The sequence below is a fragment of the Melospiza georgiana genome, chromosome 1, assembly GCF_028018845.1.
Source record: "Melospiza georgiana isolate bMelGeo1 chromosome 1, bMelGeo1.pri, whole genome shotgun sequence".
Lineage (NCBI taxonomy): Eukaryota > Metazoa > Chordata > Aves > Passeriformes > Passerellidae > Melospiza > Melospiza georgiana.
The window spans coordinates 115340871-115356778 of record NC_080430.1 but is presented as its reverse complement, the minus strand read 5'-3'; the positions used below and the strand labels follow the sequence as shown (position 1 = coordinate 115356778).

Below are 15908 nucleotides of genomic sequence, written 5' to 3'. Positions count from 1 at the left end.
CATTAATTAATTAATTAAAAGTAGAATGCCACCCAAAATGCATACATTTTGCTTTAAACCGTGAGGTTAGCATACATCTCTAATTCTATCCTCTATTTTTCCCCCCATAAACCTTTGAATTATTTGGAATAATTGAAAACCCTTACAGGCTTGATTTAAAAAGAAAAATCTCTTCCATCACGAACATGTTCTGTTAGTGTATGTGCCAGTAATGTGATAGACCCTGTAGGAATTCTCTGGTCAAAATGTTGATCAGAAAAATATTTGCTTCTGCATACAAAAATTGTGAGTTCCCAGACGGTGGAAGTGGCTCAGGGACGCTCATTGCCAGCTTCCAGAAGGTGTCACTGTGCACCTACAATTTGAATGGGAAACCTCGACACTTAAGGGTTAGTGCCGAAGCACTATTCCTCCTTGTGCTATTAGGGCTCCTCTTCTCTGCCCATACGGAAATTAAATGATCCATTGGAGAATAATATTTCTCTTTTTTCATGATAGAAAGAGTAAAAATATCTCCACAGTATCACTGTCACTCAAGAGGTACCTATCCAACCAAGACCTGCAGAAGAATCTCTGATATTCTGGGTCACACAAAACCTAATTACTACACAGGATTCTTACTTGCAAAGTAATAAATATAGTTAAATTAAAGAAGGAATCAAAGCTGCCATGAATACAATTTTTTTGGGTCTTATAGAGCAGTTTATAGTTGCATTCCAGAGCTGATTCAGACAGGAAGATTCACAGGGTGATTTGCAACCAGTGTCCCTGAACAGATAGAGGTTTCAGAGTCTTTGAGTAGTTCAGAGTCTGAAAGCCTGGTTGCACAAGGTGGCTGCACAGTAACATTCCAGCTTGACTGTGATTTCTGCCATTAATTTTCATCAGGTTTTGGACCTTATAAAATATGGATCGATTGGAAAATTATGCAGCCATGTTAAAATACTGATGGGAGAAAATATAATGCACTTGTAGGACTGGTGGTGGAGAAGACGAAAGGAGAAGTACACTATAATTCCTTTGAAAAAGAAGAACAAAAGAATAAAGAGGAGGCAATGAGAGGCTGCTGAAGAGTATGAGGTTAAAGGGCAGCATCAATGAGAATGTTGCAGGATGGTGCTGCATGAATACAAAACTCTGTATTTGACTCATTGCAAACTAGATTGATCTGCTGACCAGGAGTATTTATCCAGCATCTTAAAAAGACATATGAATGATGATGAGAGGAAAAGGAGCTGTTTTGATAAGAATGACAGTGAGAAGAAGCTGTTAACATATTTTGAGAAAGGGAAGACTTCAGGTGTTATCCCAGTGGACCGATTTATCAGTGGTACCAAACAAATACTCTCTTAAAGAGGTCAGGTTATCCCTGTTGTGTAGAAGTGAGTGTGCCTGTGGAAGTGAATAGAAAGCTCTGGAGTTTCCTTTAACAATCTGTCACTAACATTTATTTCAGAGATGTCTTATGTGATTTTTGCCCCTATAGAAATATCTGCCTAGAATAGGGAGACTGTAATTACAGACAGCCCAAGTCACTGGCTCAGTGTTGTGCTTGCTTTAGGCTTGAAGCAGCATAACAAATGGTATCAGTTCCCAGGTCCCCGTTGGCACCACAGACACTGAGTTACAAGTTAAAGACAGAGGGCCTCAAGTAGACAAAGGAATAAAGAAACAAACAAAAAACTCCAAACAAACAAAACCCCAACAAATGAGCCAATAAGAACAACAACAAAAAACCCCAACAGAAAAACAACTCAGAGTTTCCGAGCTTTAGAGGGAGGCACTTGATGTGCTCCTGCAAAACCACATTTCTCCTGTTTGATGTACAGAGAGACTGACCCTCCATTCTGGAGGCTGGGCTATTCCTCTGGCCTCTCCAAGGCTGTCTATCATGTTTCCCCGAACTGCACTTTGCTCTGGATTCTAGAATTGTCCTGAGAGAGGGAGAACAGCACTCCAGATGGATTGAATTTTGGACATTCTTATTTTTGTGCCCCATCTTTGTGCATCACTGCTCAAATCAACTCAATGACAAGACCACACTTGAGGTTTGTTTCCCTCTGTTACACTACTGCTTTGAAAGACCATGTTCCCCTCCTGGGCAGACAAACTGTCTCTTCAAGCCTCCTTCCTGGAGTTCATTTCAAACATACTCCTGACCAAACACAGAAAATACATAGTGGGACTGAAATTGTCCTGTCTGCAATAGCCTAACCTCTTCCTCTGTTCTATAACACCTCTAACTTATTTCTCCTGATGATTTGGAAAGGTTGGTAAGAACCTGTTTAAAGTGTGCCTGTTTAGAACCCAGAAGGGATAAATGAGAAAGCATAGTTTTTTTGTGAATCTGAAACAATTTTACAACCAGAGCATGCCACTGTTTTCCAGGTAAATCATTCAGTAAGACACTATTCTTTTACTGAAACGAAAAGCATGCATTTACCTGCACAGAGTCTGTATGAGCAGAACAAATGCAGAGCAGCAAGAAAGACTAGTCTGCCATCAAAATCAGAATCAAGCATTTCAGTGAACATTGGCTTATGCTAGTTGGAAGAAATGTCCTTGGCTTTTAAGGACTGTGACTCACTTTGTCAGTCTTATGAGTGGAAAACTATTCCATGCTGAGCCATTCAGAAGGTCTGTATGAAAACTGAGAAACACCATTTAACCCTCTTATTTAGAGCCCATATTAAATATAAATGTTATACATGTTCCGTGCATTACCATGCAGAATTCTGGGTAATGTAAATCAGTAAATGGAGCAAGAATTTGCAAATGAAAAGGCAGGACAAAGGCTCAGAGAGGAGCAACTCAGCAGCTTCTGTGGCACAGTCTGAGCACCTCTGCAAATCTGAGCATGAGTTCCAAGTACCCAAAGGCACAAAGGGTGTGAGTGCCAAAGCTCATCTGGGGTACTAAACTACAGCATTAGCAAGGAATCCCTTAAACAAGATTTTCTTCCCTAAACAACTGTCTCATAAGAATCTGTGTGTTTGAACACATTGGTTTGGTAAAAAAATAAAGGAGCATAGATTTTACAAAATGAAGCACAGCAATGCAAGAAAATTAATACTTTAAAATATTGTAATCTGCCTGTCTCTCATAATAAATTGTTTTACAGTTGAAGAACAAATAATTTATCCTATTTTGGTCTAATCCTGACCCACTGTTTTTACTCTTAACTTGATTATTCTCAAAGGAAGCAGTGAAGTCACCAGAACAGTGAGAACTGTTTTCTTCTTTACTGAGTCCTAAAGTAAATCACACAAAATGTCATAGGAAAAATCACAGCTACTTCCTGAAATTAAGCTGTGTTCACAAGTGGAACCAAATAAATAACAAAACAATTTTGAGCCTTTCCCCTTTTTCTGTACGAGCTCCTCAGCATAGACCTGACATCTCTAGGCTCCTGAAAATAATTTCATCCTTCTCATGAGAGTAATTAAGTGTTTGCTACAATGATCCAGAAAAAAATTATGTGACATTTTGTGAGGCAATCAGCTGCTGCTTGGCAGGCATCACTGGGCAGCTCCTGATTTATTTTAGCCTGCTCTTACCTTTAACAGTTGATACAGTATTTTAGATTGGATTTTCTTTGGGACTTGACACTAAATGTATAATATTGAAGGCAATTAGCTTCCTGAGCTGTTTCCAGCCACATAAGGTGGTAGGATAAATACCTGTTAGCTTAAAGATCTCAACATCTAAATTCCTGGAAGTTTTGGAATCACCATTAGGACAGGGAGGGGCTTTGGCAAAGGCCAAGCCCTCCGAGACATCCAGAACTGCCAGTAAGCAGGCACAGGCTGCTGCAAGCCAGGCTTTACCTGCTCACAGATCCTTGCCATTTCCCAAGTAATTTCCCTTCAGCCCATGTTTTGGATGAGTCTGACGGAAAAATAATGTTCTGCCTGTCTCACTTTTAAATTTTAATGCTTGTGAAGAAATATACAACTACTTACATTGTACATAAACAAGGTGTTTTCATCCCCTGTGTGGGCTCTGGGCGAAGAGTTTTGGTCTCTGCCTTTCCTGGCTTGGCATGGCTTTGACCTTCTCAGAAGGATGCACCTATCTGTCAGCTAGCAACATGAAGCTTGGCTTTGAAAGTAAGGTATTTGTGATGGGATTCTGATCTCTTTTTGCATCTCTTTTTTGACTGAATATGCCTTAGGAAAAGATGCAAATAAATGGAAGTACAAAACTGTCCTAAGAAGGAGCTAGCAAATGTAGGACTAAGTATTAAAAGGCTTGAAATAAACATTTATTCTCCTGTGGAGCCTTTGAAATTTTTGTGGAAAGAAATTGCTGTGAAAAAGCATGTGTGGAAATAATGATTTTTGTGTCTTTGCATCACTCATGAGAAATGCATCTCAGGTAGCATGCAGTGTATACAAACAGGCAAGGAGGAGGAGTAAATTACTCTTCATGCTCACATATACACAGCAAGGAGTAATGAATTCAAACAGGGATATTTAGGCTGATCCTAGCAGTAAATGTCAGATGACACTTTCAAACTCCCACCCAGAACTGCCTCTGATAATCTTAGATCATAGAATGAGTTGGGTTGGAAGAGACCTAAAAACAATCCATTTCCAACCTCCCACACCCTATGAACAGGGACACCTGCCACGAGACCAAGTTTCCTAGAGCTCCATCCAGCCTGGCCTTGAACACTTCCAGGGATGGGGCATCCACACCTCTCTAGGCAACCTGTTCCAGTGCCTTACCACCCTCACAGTCAAGAATTTCTTCTCGGTGTCCAATCTAAACCCACTCTCTTTCAACTTCACCCCATTTCCCCTTGTCCTGTCACTCCATACCCTTGTAAAAAGTCCCTCTCCAGCTTTCTTGTGGGTTTCTTTTAGGTACTGAAAATCAGCACTAAGATCTCCCTGGAACCCTTTTTTTCTCCAGGCAGGGCAACCCCAACTCTCTCAGCTGCTTTTACAGGAGAGCTGTTCCAGCCCTCTGATTACCATGATACTGCACCCCACATCGTTCTCCTGGTCACTGGAAGGATTTGCTGATCTGGTACTTCAGGATTCCTCTGGCACTCAGAAATCCCTCAGAAATATGCAGAAAGGTATGTCATTTTAATTTTGTATTTTACTAAAAGTCATTTATTTTCATAAAGTTTGAGTCTGAGAGGCATATCATGGAGTAAAGGTAAATTCCTTCTGGCTCCCAGACACCCAAACTAGATGCCTTTTTAAGAAGGTCTCCATGGTCTTCCAGAGAAATGTTGATTTTCTCAGCATCCTTTATCTAAATTGTTAATTCTTGCTGGTGAGAGGATACAGTAAATCAATGTATTTGTAAACCTGAAGCTACCCATATCTCAAATGAGTTGATCTAGATTTAGGCTGAGTAGGTTATTTATTAATCAGCATGACATTTTGTTCCACTTAAAGAAGGTCATTGTAAATTAATAAAAACAATCTCGGTAATTCAGGTCAGTCTAGGATTGTTTTGCTGAAAATTTTTCAGAACTAGTGTAAAAGCACTTTGCCTTTTGGTTTTCATATTAATTAAATTCTTTCTGACAGCAATATCTTTATCAGCCCAGGAATCTGCATTTTGCCCATTTCAAAGGTGCATGTGTGAACAGGAAGCTTTAGGACTATTTCAATAGTAAAATATGTAAATCACTAAATTAGAAGAACACATTATTGAAAATTAGTACAAATTATCTATGAGGACTAGAAAATTTGCACACCATTAATATGCAAGTAATCCACCCATTAATGTGCAGTACCTTATTATTTTGACAACTTTTACAAAAGAATGGCCTCTGATTGCTGTCTATGCAGCTATTATTGGCTCATAGACAATGATGAGCAATACAGTCAGCTATTCTCTGAAAAATGTTTCTGGATGCAAAAAGGAAAAAAAGAATTTATGAATTAAAAGTATTATTATGCTATGTAATTACAGAAAAGTTTAAAAAGAAAGACTCTTTGAAGGGCTCTTTGTTTCTCAACAGAATAGTTGAGATTGGAAGGGGGTCTCTGCAGATTGTCTAGTTTTGCCTCCTGTTCCTCAGGCTTCCCAGATCTGTGCTGCGCAGGATTTGGAGTCCTCTGAGGACAGAGACTTCAAAACCTCTCTAAGCAACCTGTCCCACCACCCCCACAACTTTTTCTATCTGATAGAAGAATTCTTGCTTAAGCCACACTCTTCTGTTCTTACTTTCATGCTAAAGATTAAAAGATAATGTTGTAAAAGGAGTTATATTTAAGACTTTGAGCTGCCTGGAGTAGACTAGTATACTGTGGACACCTGGAGGAAATGTGGGAAGAAGAGCCCCAACCCAACCCTAAAGATCTCTCTCTGCAGGGCTGTGCAGGGGTAGCCAGCAAGTGGTGAAATGAGTGCCATGCACTGACAGGAGCCAGGCCAGTGGCTCACTGCATGTCTTCCAAGGCTAGCTCTGCTGCAGGGGGCCCCATTCACAGCACACTGTGCTCCTCCCCTGCCCCCAGCAGGACCCACAGTGCTGCACTGGCCTCTCCTGGCCAGCTGTTCCCAGTTCACACACTGGGCATGACGCCCTGTGGCATGGAATGGCCCTTTGGCCAGTTTGGGTCAGCTCTCCTGGCCCTGCTCCCTCCCAGTTTTTGTGCACCCACTCACCAACCCAACATGGAAATGGAAAAGCCCTTGACTTAGGGCAAGCAGTGCTTAGCAACATCTAAAACTTTACTTTGTTAGTAAAGTTAGTCTCACACTGAACCCAAAACACAGTTCTGCACCAGCTACTTGGAAGAAAATTAAGTTTATCCCAGCTGAAACCAAGACAACACTGCAGGTCTCATAAAGGTTGATAGTCTGTAAAAATGTGCAGGAGTAGCCCTTTCTTAACTAGTGTAAGCACTTCAGGGACAAGATATACTATTGTTATAAAGGATACATGTCCAGCAAACTAAATTAACCACCAGAGAACATCACAGAGGGATAATGCTCTCCAGCTCGTCCTAGAAATAACTTTGCCTTTAAAACTTATAACATAACTTATAATTTTATTTTATTATCTTAGTCTATAACTATTTGGCAAAATACCCATTGTTTTCCCTATCAAACAGTAGACTGTATCATCAAAGTTGTCAGTATGACTAGCTGCACATAACTTGGTGGTCCTAAATGCCCCATAATACTCCTATATCTCTCCCAGAATTCTGTCTCCCTTTGAAATCTTGCTCCTGAATAAAACAGTGTCAAACATGTCTCAAATTTTACATCTGCTGTGTGAAAATAACTATTTTGGCAGGGACAAAGAATGCTGGCTGCATCTGAAAGGGGTTCAATTCCTAGCCCTACAATTTGCATCCCCTGCCCATCTCAGACATAAGAAATAATGTGTGACTGTTCAATTATGTTTCAGCCTGTTTAACTATGTACAAGATCTGTTCAGAAGAACAGAAGTGTGTTCTTGGTTTGTTCTCAACACCCTCTGACAATCACAAGTTTTCAGACACACAAAAATGACTAAGAATGAAAAACATACTGTAAACATACTTGGTGGGGATTATATTGACTGAAAAGGGTGAGTATATTTACTAATGCCAGGACTTTTCATACTCTTACAAAAGATAAAGACAAACATCTGACTTCAGAGGGACTGTTAAGAGTAACAGCAATTAATGACTGCCAGCACTCATCAGCTGAAGACCCTGGATAAAAGCAGTGAAATTATTCAACTGGCACCAAAGTTTTGCAAATAACAACTTTTATGATTTTTGACCTTTCTGGAATTGGTTGCGAATTAATCCCTATTTTATCAAAGAAATTATGATTCACAGCAGTTGCCAAATAATTTAGGTGAGCTATGCATGGTCATGAGTGACTCACTTTACAAGCGGTTCATAGAATAATGTTGGACATCTCCAGCCCCAAAGGATTCCTGCAGAGCTAGATCAGCTAGAGCAAGGATAAAGGATGCCATACTTCCCTGGGCTGCTCCTTCAGACAGCATGCTCGAGGCCATTTCCATTTCTGCCTGGTCCCCCACACAGAATTTAAGTGGAGAGGACTTGGCAAGCAGGAAAGCCATGCTGGAACAACCATGCAGGTGTCACAGTGCCTCAGCTGCAGGTTATTGTTTAAGGAGGATTCATACTGGCTCTCTGCATCTCCCTGGCACATACCTCCTCACTTAACACTGTGCTGCCCTTCACCTCTCTGCTCCCTGCCCTGTGGAGGAAGGGAAGCCCTTACAGGTGAGGCAAGTGTCAGCGGAAGCTGGGAAGGATTCTGCTTCAATCCCTAGCAAGAACAGGGCTGCCTCCTCACAGGAGGAGAGCTGGAAGCAAAGGGATCCCACATCCCACTCCCACTACTCGAGCAAGGCAAACAGAACATAGAGACAAATTCAAGAAAGATCCAGATAATAAAAGTACCACAGCAAGGTGGAAGTCAACTCTCAGATCAGATTTATGATCAGGTCCCACAACCACCAGGCAAGCCCACCCTGACAGGTGAGAGCCAAGGCAGAGAGTCAGCCCAGGGTGGGAGGCTCCCCTGCATGGCTGTCACTTGGCTGGAGACCATCACCCCTTCGGGCTCAGCTCAAGGGAACAGCCCCTGTGGGCTAAACTTAACCAGCTGCTGCTCCATGGGTGAGGAGAGAGACCCCAGCTGAGGCTGGTCAGGGCCACGAACATTTCTAACATTTATCAATGCCCTCAGAGCCCTCACACTGCTTTCCTATCTGCACTTGCCCTGTCCCTTGCTGTCTGTAGGTGCATTATTCATGTAAACCCAACCAAATCTGGAGACTGCATGCTTAGAAACCACAGTTATGTTATAGAAGTGAAACAGGTTCTATCCAGGTGTAATCTGGACATGAACTACAATGTGGCAGCTCTCTGAGGAACATTCTCACCCTCTTCTGAAGAAAGAATAGCAATGAGCTCTGTGGAACAGGACTTTGGCTAAATTTTGTCCATAGGGGAAAGAAACTGAGATATATTTGAAACCTTGCACTATCTCCCTATGCAGTGCATCATATGATGCAAGGCATCATAATGTTTCAGGGGTGTTTTATTTTGTTTACTTGCTAAAAGCTCCTAGGGAGCACACATAAATGTGTCTGTGTTAGCTCTAGCTTAAGAAAGTCCTTGTATCTTTGTGTTGATAGTGGTAAAAAGCAGTTTATTCACTTTTGATTTTTAACACTTTTATAAATCAAGATGCCAACATGGCAGAGAGAAAGGCATTTTAAGCAATGTAAATGGAGATAAGAACAAACAACTCATTGAGTTAATTTAAATGTCATGAAGAGAATTTAAAAAGCCTTTAAGCTCTGCCTACCACTTTTCACAAACATTTCTCTTGTAATTCAGTTTCTCTTTGAAAGCACATTAAAGAATAAATAAACCTAATTCAAGTGTTCCCTTAAAATATTTAGGTTTGTTGTTGTTAGTGGTGTTGTTTTTGTTTTTGTTTTTTTTTTTTTAATTGAGAAAATTATTTGCTATTTTGGCTTTTTTACTCTTTGGCAAGTTGAATCAGATGCCAACCTGCTCTCAGAAGCAGTCACCAGTCACATTGAGAAGTATCAAATCCAAAATCTCATCTAAAGTGAAAAGGAGCATGGGAATTAATGAGAACTGTGGAATCAGTCTGATCAAGGACCCTGTCAGTCACACAAATTACAGGTCTAAGAACATAATCTCTCTGTAGCAACCAGTGTCACATATAGAAATGTTTTACCAAAAGAACCTGAACTTTCTGTACATTTCAATGTCACCAGCAGTTAATAAAAAGAATATAAAAGTTTGAATGTGATCTCCTTGATTCTGGAAGTGTAAATGACAAACTGGTCTGGAGCCTTACAAACCTGAAGTTATTTTCCTAAATACTCCTAGGAAATAATGTAAACCCTCTGTGCAGTGGTTCCCTATCGGTAAAAGAGAAAGGCATTTCCCACCCATGAGAGGTAAAGCCTGCAGTTTGCTTTAGTTCCCCAGCCTTAGTGTTGTACACACTTCTGGATGGGTAAGTTTTCTAACTTCCTATCACTAACACAATCCTTGTAGACCCATTAGCTACCAGTAGCATTGCTTACATTACATATGTGAAAGGATCATTTGCTGATATGGTTTATGAAATTTTGGAGACATGTTCCCCCCGAGAATGTAGCCTCATACCTGAGCTTCCACATCCCAGCAATTTCAACTCAGCTGAGCTCAGAAAGTGGCTACACAGCATCTCCTGGGCAGTCTCTGCAGGCTGTCTGCTACCAGGGATGAGAGCCACACCAGCAGAGCTGCAGCATTTAGAAGCAAAAGCACTAAATAAAGTAAATAGAACAGACAGCAAGCAGGAGAAGGGAAGCTGGCAGCAGTGCTGTTAAAGGAATTGTGGACAGTAGCTGGATCTGAACATTCCAGTGGCATTTATGTCCCTCTACAGATAAATCCTTTGCAGAATAGAGAAATAATAAGTTATCCTCTGTGAGGTCACTGACTCAGTCCTGTGCACCAAGTTCTCAGAGTCTCAGCAAATTACAAATTACAAATTCAGGCAATATCCACAAAAGCAATCAGCAAGCTGAAAGGAACAATTCACCTGCAGTGAATTAAAGGATGGATAAATAAGAAATGTCTGGGGATATGAGTTATGAAGAATTCAGAATCTGTGTTTCAGAAACTATGACTGTCAATGGTTAACTTCAAGAGCCATTGGACCTATGACAAAACCTCTTTCACCTTGAAGAGGGTCAAGAAGTCCCCAGGCTCATGTGCCAAATGGACAGAAAACAGAATGACATGAAATTCTGAACAGAGGGTACTTTGTTCATTATCAGAAACAGTCTTCTGATATCAGCAAACCAGGCTGAACATTTTCTCTCAGCAAAAGCAGTGAAAGCAATTTAGGATTTCTGATGAGTGCATTCCTATAACTCAAATGAAATGGCCTCTTACAAATTGTTATACTTTGGCTAAGGAAATGGGATGGAGAGATAAATTCTAGCTTTAACTTGAATATTTGTAAGGCAGACATGGAATTGGGAATGACTTCTTCCCCTGTCTTAACTTTTACCAACCCTGTCAACAAACTCAACTGGACGCCTTAGCCCCTCTCTATTCTGGCTTTAAGTCTGAAAAAAGACAACCTTTGTGATTCCAGGAGTGCAGGACTTTGCTATCATATTCTTTCCCCTATCATGCACAACTGTGCATCACTTTTGCCCCAAAGCTTTAATAAGATACAGTTTCTTGCATTTGTCTCTCTTGCTGTGATGCATAGGAACATGCATGCATGCCTAAATAAATAATAGCAGTTCACTCCTCAGGCAGCTTTCAGGCTTTTGACTAAATCTAGAAGACACATGACTGTTGTTTTTAATTAAGGAATACTCTATAGGTTCACTGAAGAGGGTTTACTGTAACTCCCTAGTAGATTTCAGTATTATGCAGTTTGATTTTTTTGGCATATCATCTTTTTCAGCTACCAATAAAAACAATCTGACATAGTACCGGTAAAATCAGCAAAACTCTTCAGTGTCTAAACACCATGAAGCAACATATTTTCCCTCACTCTTTTAGCAACAGATGAGCTTCACAAAGTATGAATTTTTTTTGTTAGATGGATGTGTTTATTATATTCTTTGAAAGGAGACAGTGGGAAGGCAGATCACCACCTCCATTGTCACTGTGGTTGCAACATGCTGAGGAACAGAGGACAGGGGAAGAGGCTCAGGAAAAAGGAAAACTGCATGAATAGTGATGTCTTGGTGATAAACAACCTATGGCTGCTGTTCATGACATCAATACTTCTTTCTCCTCTTTTCCAGATACACCATTTCACCCCCTCACATAGGACATTTGTATAACTAATCCTGCGTTTTTTTCTTACCTTGAAAATCCATTGTGCAGCTTTAATATCTGCTTCATCTTCTTTTTGGAGGTTGTCCTTTGTCTGACAATTGTCTGCATGGTAGCTGTGAGTCCTGAAGTAGAGCACAACTTGCCTCCACATCAAGAAATAAAAAGGCTGTTCCTGAATCAAATTTTACAATGATCTTTCTTGGAAAAGCACCACTTATATTTAATGATGAAATTAAACCAAATCCCAGACATTGGGCTGAATGACAACAACATAAAGATTGCTTGTCCTTACACTGATGTACAAATGTCCAGGCCTCTTGCAGCTTGCCAGTTCTTCCTGCAGCCTGGGGGAGTTCTGGAGACAAACAGGATTATCTGCCCTCAGATATCTGCAGTGTCTCATCCCTTCAGCATGTGCCAGCTTAGAGATTAGACTTACAACTTTGCAGGTTTTAGTAAATTGCAAAGGAGAAAGACAAGCACAGAGTGGTTGAACATGCCAGAGAAACAAGCTGGAACAACCATGAGACACTTTTTATCACCTCAGAGTGCATGTTTTTTTATTCACAACTTGAAAGAAGAAGGAACTCAGCACACAGTTCCACTCTGCAGGCAGCACCAAAAGGAGATATCTGTCTTAGGTCAGTGGTACCTGCCAATCACATGGTTTCCCTCAGTGGCTGAACAGATGGCCTGCTGCTAATCCTTGCAGCACTGGTGAAAACAGCACACGAGCTGCAGCCATGTCTCAGGATGCAGACACACTAAATATAAGGACTATGGCTCCAGGTAGATTATCAATAGATTATATCTCCCAGCTGTATAGAGGGCTGCCAAGTTTTTGCTAACACTCACTTGTTATTGTTTACATCTTTTTTTCAAACTAAAAAGTATGTCTAACCCAACATTTTTTTTTTCTACCAAGAGTCTAAAGGTTTGACAATTCAGCATTGTAGATACAAGGTAGATATAACATATCTGCCCACACAGCATCTCTTGTGAGAAGAGCTGCCTTGGTGACACTTCTGTCCTCTTTTCAGAGAAATCCAGTAAATGCTGAGGAGAAAAACTAAGAATAATGAGGCTTGACAACGGCAGTAGAAGTCATTGTAAAGTAGACTCTGTTACAGAAAGCTGTAGCATAAGCTCCAGTAAGTAACTTTTTTTTTCTTTTTCTGTCCTCTAGCCAGACTTACCATCAGTAGCACTGGGTAGTTCAGCATTTCATTTTTTCTCCAAAAAGCTACTGTTCTGACTTTACCTTTTTCTGAGAGGATGAAGGAGAAGAGCACTCTTTCTACACTTCCAGGTGTACAGACAAAAGCTGTTGGCACGAAGAAACAGACTGATGGTGAAAGGAGGAGATGCTGTAGGCTCAAAGAGTGCCTGGAGACTCTTCAGCTTTCAACAGAAAAGAGAATGTACATGAGGCAGAGACACGTGTCCCTACTCCCTAAATCATTACTATTTTAACCCCAGATGCATTATTTCTCAAGGCTACAAACAGTACTGCACAGCCCTTTCTGTTCCTGTTATGCATACCACTTCACTTCCAATTTTCTGGCACTACAGCGTTGTTCCATTATACTAGGGATAAAAACAGAAGATGCTTTTATTACAATAACATGTTAGTTTATATTTCTTTCAAAAAGACCACTCCTATTGCAGATAAGTTATGTGTGGTTCCTTCACTGAACTTGTAAAACCTAATTTCAAAGAGGTGGTGGAACAATCAGAAGGTTGCCTGTTGTAACATATGCACAACTGTAGCATATTAGCTTTGCCAGATCCTTTGGGCCAGAATCTGATTAATTTAAAAGAAAAATGATCCAAGTGATCCATGATCTATCAAATGATCTATGACCTAGAAATCAGATAAGTCTATATAGGCTGCAGGAAGCAGGTGTTACTTGTTAAAAAGGATACTCACAAAATAATATTTTCCCACCATGACGCACACAATAAAATGAAGATAAAATAGAGGAGAAAACAAAGACAGATGAAGTAGTAAAAATCAAGTTCACAATGGGCCAATCTTGCTATAGCTCCTCAGGACAAACATCTAATAAAGTATTCCACATCTTCTCATATTGAAAAATCACTTCTGTTTCCATGCAAGGAGGTCTCTTCAATGAGGCCTCTTCAACCTTCCACAATTAGACAGGAGAGAAAAAAAAAATTACTTGATAGTTTTGTGAATTAGGGACGTGTGCTCACTTTCCTAACCTTCTAAGCATGTTTTGCTTGGATAAACTTTCAAAGCATTTTCTCCTATACATGTTAAATATACATGTTGTGCAGACATGCAGGAGCCAGGTGACATACAGAGTGCTGAAAGGTTAAATGGCAGGTGTGCAAAACACTTCTGTAGTTTGGAGAATAAGTGGTAGACAATGACACATTGTTCTTATTACAAGAAAGAAAGGAGAACAGAAAAACACTCTCACGATCCAGCTGTCTGTAGTTTTAGTGTGAGGATGACTCATCTGCATTAATTTTCTAGTATTAAACTATTGAGCATTCTTATTCTTTGTGATCCAGGAAATTGATGACTTTTATTCCTGCATGTTGATGTGCTTTTCACTTTTCACTCTGTTTCACACATCAATAAAATCATCTAAACATAGCAACTTCTAGTGAAGCTGCATTGCCAGAAGTTAATGGACAAGCACTGATGTGACCAAAAATAGCTAAATGAGAATTGTTTTGCACACTTGACTTCTAAAGCATAGCTGCTTGCCAAAAAACAGGCACACAGAACTTTTACAGTCATTACCTTCAGCAAGATCCAGAGAATCAGCCAGCATAAATAAGGCACCATGGGATGCTCCAAGCTGATGACACAGGATGGGTTTGTGCTGCTTGCTGAGAATTGCCTTTTGCTGTCATAGTAGTGACAGGCGCACAAGACAGGTTCCTGTAAAAACTGTACAATTCTTTCCTATCTCAAAGCTTTCCCTTGCAATGCAATGAAGTTCCTTCACACAGACAGTGCCTCATGGGACTCACGCTGGTGCAAATTTTCAGATGTGCCCAAGTGTTTGGAGATGGGGGATAAAAGCACATGGGAATCTTGGCAGTTTACCCACCACCCTCTGCAAAGTCGTTCACAATTCTACTGGGCACTTGTCAAAGGAGTAACACTGTCACCAGCAAAGTTTCCACTACACTATTGTGTAATATATGTATAATTGTATATGACACTATTGTATCTGTCCTTCCTCAAACACTTCTAAGTGTGCTGAACAGAACAAATTCCAACCAGATGCTTTTTGCACTCTGTTGAAGATCTTCCTGTATTATAAAACTGCTAATTTCTTTCTACCCTCTGCTCTATGTGTCTCATTCAAGAGTTAGGAATTAACGCCCAGACTTTCCTTCTTAACCCAGGCGAGTGGTTGGATGGAGAACTACCCCTTACACACCTTGAAAAACATGAAGAGCCCTGCAGAGGTGTGAGACATGACTGTCCCTTACAGCTACAGTAAATTTGTGTTAACGCCTTTATTCCATTCCATGGCATAGAAGAATAGGAAAATTAAATATATATATATATATATATGTATATATATATATATTTAATATATTAAATATATTCAGGAACAATATATTGTTTGCAATCTCTAACATGGCACGTTGGGTTCACTACTTTGATTCCTCTGCTAGAAATTCTATTACCTTTAGACATCTGTAACTCTCATAGTTCCTTAAATACCCCCTGGAATCTATGTTAAAAAAAAAAAAAGTAACCACTATTATAACTATTTCTCTCCTCTTTGCACTTCTGCTAATTCAGCAGATAAATACTTTCAACCAGTTTACCTCACTCCAAGACTACAGAAAAGTTACAGGGAAATATTTTTTACTGTAGCCTCTCAACAGCCTGGGAAATGAATAGTAAAACCAGACTGAAGTTTATGATGAAGTCAACATGCCAAATCACACCTTTTAAAACTTTCCTACAGACAAGTGACTGTGTTGCTGTAGTATCAAAATTTTGACTGCAAATAGCAATCCATCTTATTTAAGCCAGACTCCAGGCTGAATGGATGGTGATAAACTCTTGCAGGTGGC

At 40.2% G+C, this 15908-nt stretch overlaps 1 protein-coding gene across 1 annotated transcript in view; it reads right to left on the bottom strand.

Annotated features, from left to right (window-relative positions):
- Positions 1-12360, bottom strand: part of RGS20 (regulator of G protein signaling 20) — a 34857-nt gene extending 22497 nt beyond the window's left edge. The window contains exons 1-2 of the mRNA XM_058037055.1: positions 11863-12360; positions 9522-9524 (exon numbers count right to left, since the gene is read on the bottom strand). Of these exons, the coding sequence (XP_057893038.1) occupies positions 9522-9524; positions 11863-11985 (126 nt within the window). The 5' untranslated portion in view covers positions 11986-12360. The remainder of the gene's footprint in view (positions 1-9521; positions 9525-11862) is intronic.
- Between the last annotated feature and the right edge of the window lie 3548 nt (positions 12361-15908).